The sequence below is a fragment of the Mugil cephalus genome, chromosome 14 (assembly GCF_022458985.1).
Source record: "Mugil cephalus isolate CIBA_MC_2020 chromosome 14, CIBA_Mcephalus_1.1, whole genome shotgun sequence".
Lineage (NCBI taxonomy): Eukaryota > Metazoa > Chordata > Actinopteri > Mugiliformes > Mugilidae > Mugil > Mugil cephalus.
In genome coordinates this window covers 25,362,772-25,370,236 of record NC_061783.1, presented here as the reverse complement: position 1 = coordinate 25,370,236, position 7,465 = coordinate 25,362,772, and the positions used below count along the sequence as shown (strand labels likewise).

General features: G+C 48.1%; 1 protein-coding gene across 1 annotated transcript in view; it reads right to left on the bottom strand.

Moving 5' to 3' along the window:
* Positions 1-678: 678 nt before the first annotated feature.
* Positions 679-7,465, bottom strand: part of LOC125019399 (atrial natriuretic peptide receptor 1-like) — a 16,924-nt gene continuing 10,137 nt past the window's right edge. The window contains exons 8-22 of the mRNA XM_047604156.1: positions 6,209-6,293; positions 5,676-5,796; positions 5,181-5,255; positions 4,983-5,060; positions 4,255-4,359; positions 3,833-3,904; positions 3,479-3,638; positions 3,182-3,337; positions 2,865-3,033; positions 2,477-2,623; positions 2,232-2,355; positions 2,026-2,094; positions 1,624-1,798; positions 1,452-1,550; positions 679-960 (exon numbers count right to left, since the gene is read on the bottom strand). Of these exons, the coding sequence (XP_047460112.1) occupies positions 818-960; positions 1,452-1,550; positions 1,624-1,798; positions 2,026-2,094; positions 2,232-2,355; positions 2,477-2,623; positions 2,865-3,033; positions 3,182-3,337; positions 3,479-3,638; positions 3,833-3,904; positions 4,255-4,359; positions 4,983-5,060; positions 5,181-5,255; positions 5,676-5,796; positions 6,209-6,293 (1,778 nt within the window). The 3' untranslated portion in view covers positions 679-817. The remainder of the gene's footprint in view (positions 961-1,451; positions 1,551-1,623; positions 1,799-2,025; positions 2,095-2,231; positions 2,356-2,476; positions 2,624-2,864; positions 3,034-3,181; positions 3,338-3,478; positions 3,639-3,832; positions 3,905-4,254; positions 4,360-4,982; positions 5,061-5,180; positions 5,256-5,675; positions 5,797-6,208; positions 6,294-7,465) is intronic.

Below are 7,465 nucleotides of genomic sequence, written 5' to 3'. Positions count from 1 at the left end.
TACTACTACTACTACTACTGCATGGAAACTGTTCCTACTACTACTACTACTGCATGGAAACTGTTCCTACTACTACTACTACTGCTACTACTCCTACTACTACTACTACTACTACTACTGCATGGAAACTGTTCCTACTACTACTACTACTACTGCATGGAAACTACTACTGCATGGAAACTACTACTACTACTGCATGGAAACTGTTCCTACTACTACTGCATGGAAACTGTTCCTACTACTACTACTACTACTACTACTGCTACTGCATGGAAACTGTTCCTACTACTACTACTACTACTACTACTAATACTACTACTGCATGTAAACTGTTACTACTACTACTACTACTACTGCATGGAAACTACTACTGCTACTGCATGGAAACTACTACTACTGCTACTACTCCTACTACTACTACTGCATGGAAACTACTGCTACTACTACTACTACTGCATGGAAACATCTCCTACTACTACTGCTACTACTCCTACTACTACTACTGCATGGAAACTGTTCCTACTACTACTACTACTACTACTCCTACTACTACTACTGCATGGAAACTACTACTGCATGGAAACTACTACTACTACTGCATGGAAGTACTGCAGTACTACTACAATAGTACTGCAGTAGTTTTTATCTCTGTTTTTATTGCCAATAAAGAAACATCTGTAACAAACACAAACTTTATTCATGTATTTACAAACATTCGTCTCCATAGGAACCAGCTCAGTCACAGACAAGGAGGACACCTGTCCTCACGTCCTCCATCCGTCCGCCGTCCTTCCTCCTCCCCTCCATCCGTCCTCCATCAGGTGCTGTCCTCTCCCTGCAGCCAGTATGTCTTCATGTGTCCTTTCCCCTTCACCTCAATTTCTCCTCTGAGCTGCAGCTGGAAGCAGTTGAACTCCAGGAGGACGAGACGGGACGCTTCAGAAACATGGATCCTCAGAGCTGGACGGATAGATAGATAGATAGATAGATAGATAGATAGATAGATAGATAGATAGATGGATGGATGGATGGATGGATGTGATGTGGAGGATGATGGATGATGATGATGGATGTAGATAGATAGATAGATAGATAGATAGATAGATAGATAGATAGATAGATAGATGGATAGATGGATGGATGGATGGATGGATGGATGGATGGATGGATGGATGGATGGATGGATGGATGATGGATAGATAGATAGATAGATAGATAGATAGATAGATAGATAGATAGATAGATGGATGGATGGATGGATGGATGGATGGATGGATGGATGGATGGATGGATGGATAGATAGATAGATAGATAGATAGATAGATAGATAGATAGATAGATAGATAGATGGATGGATGGATGGATGGATGGATGGATGGATGGATAGATAGATAGATAGATAGATAGATAGATAGATAGATAGATAGATAGACAGACAGATAGACTCTTACGTTCTCCGGTGGACTCCATGCGTGATGCCGTGTTGACCGTGTCTCCAAACAGACAGTACCTGGGCATCTTCAGCCCGACCACCCCGGCACAGACTGGACCTGAACACCAACACATCGTTAGCCTGTCACCAGAGGTTCTTGGTGCTGGAGGTTCTGCAGGGTTCTGTCGTACCGCTGTGGATGCCGATGCGGAGCCGGAGCTGCTCGTTGGCTCGGTGTCGGATCCTGAAGCTCTTGACGGCCTCCAGCAGGGCCAGGGACATCCGGGCCACCTCCCGACCGTGGAGCTTCCCGTTCCTGACCGGCAGACCTGACACCACCATGTAGGCGTCACCGATGGTCTCCACCTGCAGAGGGCAGCACACACCACCTTTAACTCCTCACAGCCTCGGGGGAGAACCAGGAGAGTCTACATATTATATATCATATTATATTCATATTTAGACCATGATCCCATGAGTGGCTCTAATACTGTTCCTTATGTTTTGTTTTTATCATTTGTGTAATTTTAAAAGTTAAAAGCAAAACAAAAGCAGCCTGATCCAGACAGTGTGAGCAGCTGAGGAATCTTTACCTTGTACACGTCAAAGTTGTCAATGATGGCGTCGAAGCAGGTGTAGAGGTCATTTAACAGGGTCACGACCTGCAGGAGAAACCAGTTCCCTGTCACTGACTCATGGGTTCTAAAGGTTCTAGGCCTCGTTATTCAGGCCTGCACTGTTCCACCAGGTTGTGATCAGTTCTCCTCAGTTCTACTGAGTTCCACTGAGTTCTACCGACCTGCAGCGGGGTGCTCTCGGCTGAGAGGGAGGTGAAGCCCACGATGTCGCTGAAGTAGATGGTGACCAAGTCAAAAGCTTCAGCCTGAACCGAACCTCCTCGTTTCAGCTGCTCCGCCACCGAACTGGAAGAACCATGACGGGCAGAACCATGACGGTACTGATACCACCATTTATGCAGTATAGTTACTGGGGTAGTATCTGGTAGAGCAGCAGTAGCAGTAGTATTTTATGCAGTATAGTTACTGGGGTAGTATCTGGTAGAGCAGGGCCTCCGCCTTGCGTTTCTCCTCGTGATAAGCCTGAGTCCGTTCCTCCACCAGCTCCTCCAGGTTGTTGGCGTATTGCTCCATGCGGGACAGCAGGTTGTCCAGGATGTTGGACCCGTAGCCCCTGAGGACAAACAGACAGTGACCTCCCTGCAGCTGGTACCAGGGCTACAGATAAGTGGTTCTCGAGGTTCTGGTGGTTCTGGTGGTTGTAGTTGTTCTGGTGGTTCTAGATGTTCTAGTGGTTGTAGATGTTCTAGAGGTTGTAGATGTTCTAGAGGTTCTAGTGGTTGTAGTTGTTCTAGTGGTTGTAGATGTTCTAGAGGTTGTGGTGGTTCTAGTGGTTGTAGTTGTTCTGGTGGTACCTGTGCTGCTTCCTCAGGAGAACCTTCACTGTGTGGAAGTCGGGTCGCTCGCTGGGCTCTTCGCTCCAGCAGCGCTGCATCAGGACCCCCAGCTCCTCACTGTGGCTGTGGAAGCAGAGGGAGGGCCGGAGGGGGGGGGTTCTGCCCCGGGCCACAGCCTGGATGATCTCTGCAGGAGAACAGCATCATTCAAACAACAACACACAAACAGCTAACACTTATACACATTGCTTTCATTATTATTATTATTATTATTCTACTACTAGTAGTAGAACAAGTTGCCCCTCAGGCTGGGTAGCAGCTGGTTGACCTCTGACCTTTGGGGGTGAGGCAGGTTGAGTCCAGGTAGAAGACGCCTCTGAGCAGAGCCACCTCCTGCAGAATCACCCCGAAGCTGTAGACGTCCCCCTTCTGAGTCCCACAGGGGGGAGGACACTCTGTCCTCAGCAGCTCTGGAGCCGTCCACAGCTTCCCTGCCAGGGGACATCACCCACTGAGCCCCGGTGTGTGTGTGTGTGTGGTGTGTGTGTGTGTGTGTGTGTGTGTGTGTGTGTGTGTGTGTGTGTGTGGTGTATGTGTGTGTGTGTGTGTGTGTGTGTGTGTGTGCACCTTACGAGCATAGAAAGCGTGCGTGTCCTCAGGGCAGCTGCTGGTCCTCAGACTCTGGAGACCATAGTCTGTGATCTTCAGGACGAAGCGACCGTCCACCACACAGTTGGATGACTTCAGGTTGCCGTGGGAGACAATGACGCTGTTGTGGAGGAAGGCCATGCCCTGGAGACAACAACAACAAGTAAACACACATTGTTTGTTGGTCTGTTTGTTGGTTTGTTTGTTGGTTTGTTTTTGTTGGTTTGTTTTTTGTTGGTCTGTTTGTTGGTTTGTTTGTTGGTCTGTTTGTTTGTTTGTTTTTTGTTGGTTTGTTTGTTGGTCTGTTTGTTTGTTGGTCTGTTTGTTGGTCTGTTTACCTTGACCAGGTCTGTGATGAGGGAGTATCTGAACATCCAGTCCAGAGTGATGCTGTCACTCTCCATCAGGTCCTGGAGGATTAAACAGAACCTTGCTTAGAACCTTGACCTGCCCTCAGATATGGAGACAGTCTGTCTCTGGGCTGGTTTCTAACAGAACGTGTCAATAAAGACGTCTCTGGTCTGAAGACAAAGCCGAGGAGAAGTTGTGTTCCTCATGGATCCACGATCAAAGCTGTAGTTCTAGTTCTATGGTTCCATTAACAGCTTCCAGACGGGTAAGGACATGACGTCCATCCTCTGAACGTCTTCAGGATCCGGTCAAAAACCTGAACACTGCCCACATCCACCTGTTGCTACAGGTCAACAGGTAGGTCATCAGATACCTGGGTGGGTCAGTTGGTAGGTCAATAGGTCCATACCTGAAGGCTGCCTCTGGGGCAGTACTCCGTGATGATGCACATGTTTGGTGGGTCAATGCTGGCACCGATGAAACGGGTCAGATGTTCATTCTGAACGTCACGCATCTGAAAACAGAACCAACAGAACCAGCTATGACATGGAGCTCAGGAAGATCAGTGGGTAGGTCAGTAGGTCAGTGAGTAGGTCAGTAGGTAAATCAGTGGGTAGGTCAGTGGGTCATTGGGTAGGTCAGTAGGTAAATCAGTGGGTAGGTCAGTGGGTAGGTCAGTGGGTCATTGGGTAGGTCAATGGGTAGGTCAGTAGGTCAGTCAGTCAGTAGGTCAGTGGGTCATTGGGAAGGTCCGTAGGTAGGTCAGTATGTAGATCAGCGGGTAGATCAGTGGGTAGGTCAGCAGGTCAGTGGGTAGGTCAGTATGTAGATCAGTCAGTAGGTCGATCAATGGGTCAGTAGATCAGTATGTAGATCAGTGGGTAGGTCAGTGGGTAGATCAGTAGATCAGTGGGTAGATCAGTGGGTAGGTCAGCAGGTCAGTGGGTAGGTCAGTATGTAGATCAGTGGGTAGATCAATGGGTCAGTGGGTAGGTCAGTAGGTAGATCAGTGGGTAGGTCAGTGGATAGATCAGTAGGTCAGTGGGTAGATCAGTAGGTCAGTCAGCCAATAGGTCAGTGGGTAGGTCAGTAAGTCAGTGGGTAGGTCAGTAGGTCAGTACTTGAAGGAGTTCTTACATATTTTAGCTCAAACAGGACGTCCCTGGTCAGTTCGATGCGTTTCTTGTTGATGTATTTGATGGCTGCGATATTTCCCTGCCGCACAAAATATTGACATGATCAATGTGTCCTACATCAACAGGAGACATGTGTCCTACGTCAACAGGAGACATGTGTCCTACGTCAACAGGAGACACGTGTCCTACATCAACAGACCTTGTAGTATCCAGTCTTGGTGTAGATCTGCAGGTTACCCTCCATGGTCATCAGAGAACCATAGTTGGATCCTTTCTGCAGACAAACAGAGGGGCATGGAGGAACCAGATGATTAATTAAAGTCTAATTAGTGTCTACCTGTCTACTAACGAGCTCATCAGGATGCCCACTTTAATGACCTGACAACAGGATGTAGATGTTCCTGAATGTAATGTTATTAACATCACCTGAAGAACACAACTAATACACATACAACCTTTAAAAACACTTGTCTTATAATGTCCTATGATGTCCTATAATGTCCTAAAACAGCAGCAGCTTGGTGGAATCGTCTGTGATCAGCTGTTAATGTTTCTCAGAGCTGAAGACTAGTCTCTGTTAATGAGAAACTTGTTTCCATGGAAACAAACGACAAAACAAAGGATTCAAAATTAATAGTAACAGATAATCATTAACCACACTGACTGATGTGTGGGAGGACATTCATGTAGTCACCAGAGACATGGTCAGACGGCTGCATGTCCTCTTCAGGACTTTCTCCAGGTCACTCATCTGGACGTCGTCCCAATAAACTCTCCAGAGCTCAGCGGCTAATTCACTCTCCAGCTTCAACTTCCTGTTCAACACACACAATAACACACACACAGTCTGTTCAAAGCTGAAGCCTGGAGGTTAGGACTGACAATGTGTCAACCATCCACAGGGACAGAGGACAGGGACAAACAGCCCCCCCCACCCTTTCACTACAGGTCAGTATCTAGACGTTAATGGACATTAGCCATTAACGGAACCAGTCCAGTCGGTTTCTGGTGAAACTCTTCACCTAAATCTCTGGATATAAACCAGGACCTGGATGACTGAGAACCTGCACCGATGTGTGTGTGTGTGTGTGTGTGTGTGTGTCTGTGTGTCTGTGTGTGTGTGTGTGTGTGTGTGTTTGTTCATACATCTATCTCTGTGAGGACACAATCCTTTCATTCATGCCACAGTGAGCAAAGTGATGGTCCTCACAAATATATGAGTCTCACCTGTAGATGAAGATGGTGACAGTAACCGTGATGACGAAGACGAAGCAGGTCACCATGGCAACCATCTGCTGCATGGTCACTGTACCTGGTAGGAGGAGGAGCACCAGGTCACTGGACCAGTCTGTGCGTAGCTATCTCTGTGAGGACTGGGAGTAGTGTGTAGTAATGTGTAGTAGTGTGTAGAAATGTGTAGTATTGTGTAGAAATGTGTAGTAGTGTGTAGCCGTACGTGTGAGGCAGTGTGTAGTAGTGTGTAGCCCTACGTGTGAGGCAGTGTGTAGTAGTGTGTAGCCCTACGTGTGAGGCAGTGTGTAGTAGTGTGTAGCCCTACATGTGTAGTAGTGTGTAGTAGTGTGTAGCCCTACATGTGAGGCAGTGTGTAGCCCTACGTGTGAGGCAGTGTGTAGCCCTACGTGTGAGGCAGTGTGTAGTAGTGTGTAGCCCTACGTGTGAGGCAGTGTGTAGTAGTGTGTAGCCCTACGTGTGAGGCAGTGTGTAGCAGTGTGTAGCCCTACGTGTGAGGCAGTGTGTAGCCCTACGTGTGAGGCAGTGTGTAGTAGTGTGTAGCCCTACGTGTGAGGCAGTGTGTAGTAGTGTGTAGTAGTGTGTAGTAGTGTGTAGCCCTACGTGTGAGGCAGTGTGTAGCCCTACGTGTGAGGCAGTGTGTAGTAGTGTGTAGCCCTACGTGTGAGGCAGTGTGTAGTAGTGTGTAGTAGTGTGTAGTAGTGTGTAGCCCTACGTGTGAGGCAGTGTGTAGCAGTGTGTAGCCCTACGTGTGAGGCAGTGTGTAGTAGTGTGTAGCCCTACGTGTGAGGCAGTGTGTAGTAGTGTGTAGCCCTACGTGTGAGGCAGTGTGTAGTAGTGTGTAGCCCTACGTGTGAGGCAGTGTGTAGCCCTACGTGTGAGGCAGTGTGTAGTAGTGTGTAGCCCTACGTGTGAGGCAGTGTGTAGTAGTGTGTAGCCCTACGTGTGAGGCAGTGTGTAGCAGTGTGTAGCCCTACGTGTGAGGCAGTGTGTAGTAGTGTGTAGCCCTACGTGTGAGGCAGTGTGTAGTAGTGTGTAGTAGTGTGTAGCAGTGTGTAGCCCTACGTGTGAGGCAGTGTGTAGCCCTACGTGTGAGGCAGTGTGTAGTAGTGTGTTTGCCCTACGTGTGAGGCAGTTGTGTAGTAGTGTGTAGCTAGTGTGAGTAGTGTGGTAGCCCTACGTGTGAGGCAGTGTGTAGCTAGTGTGTAGCCCTACGTGTGAGGCAGTGTGTAG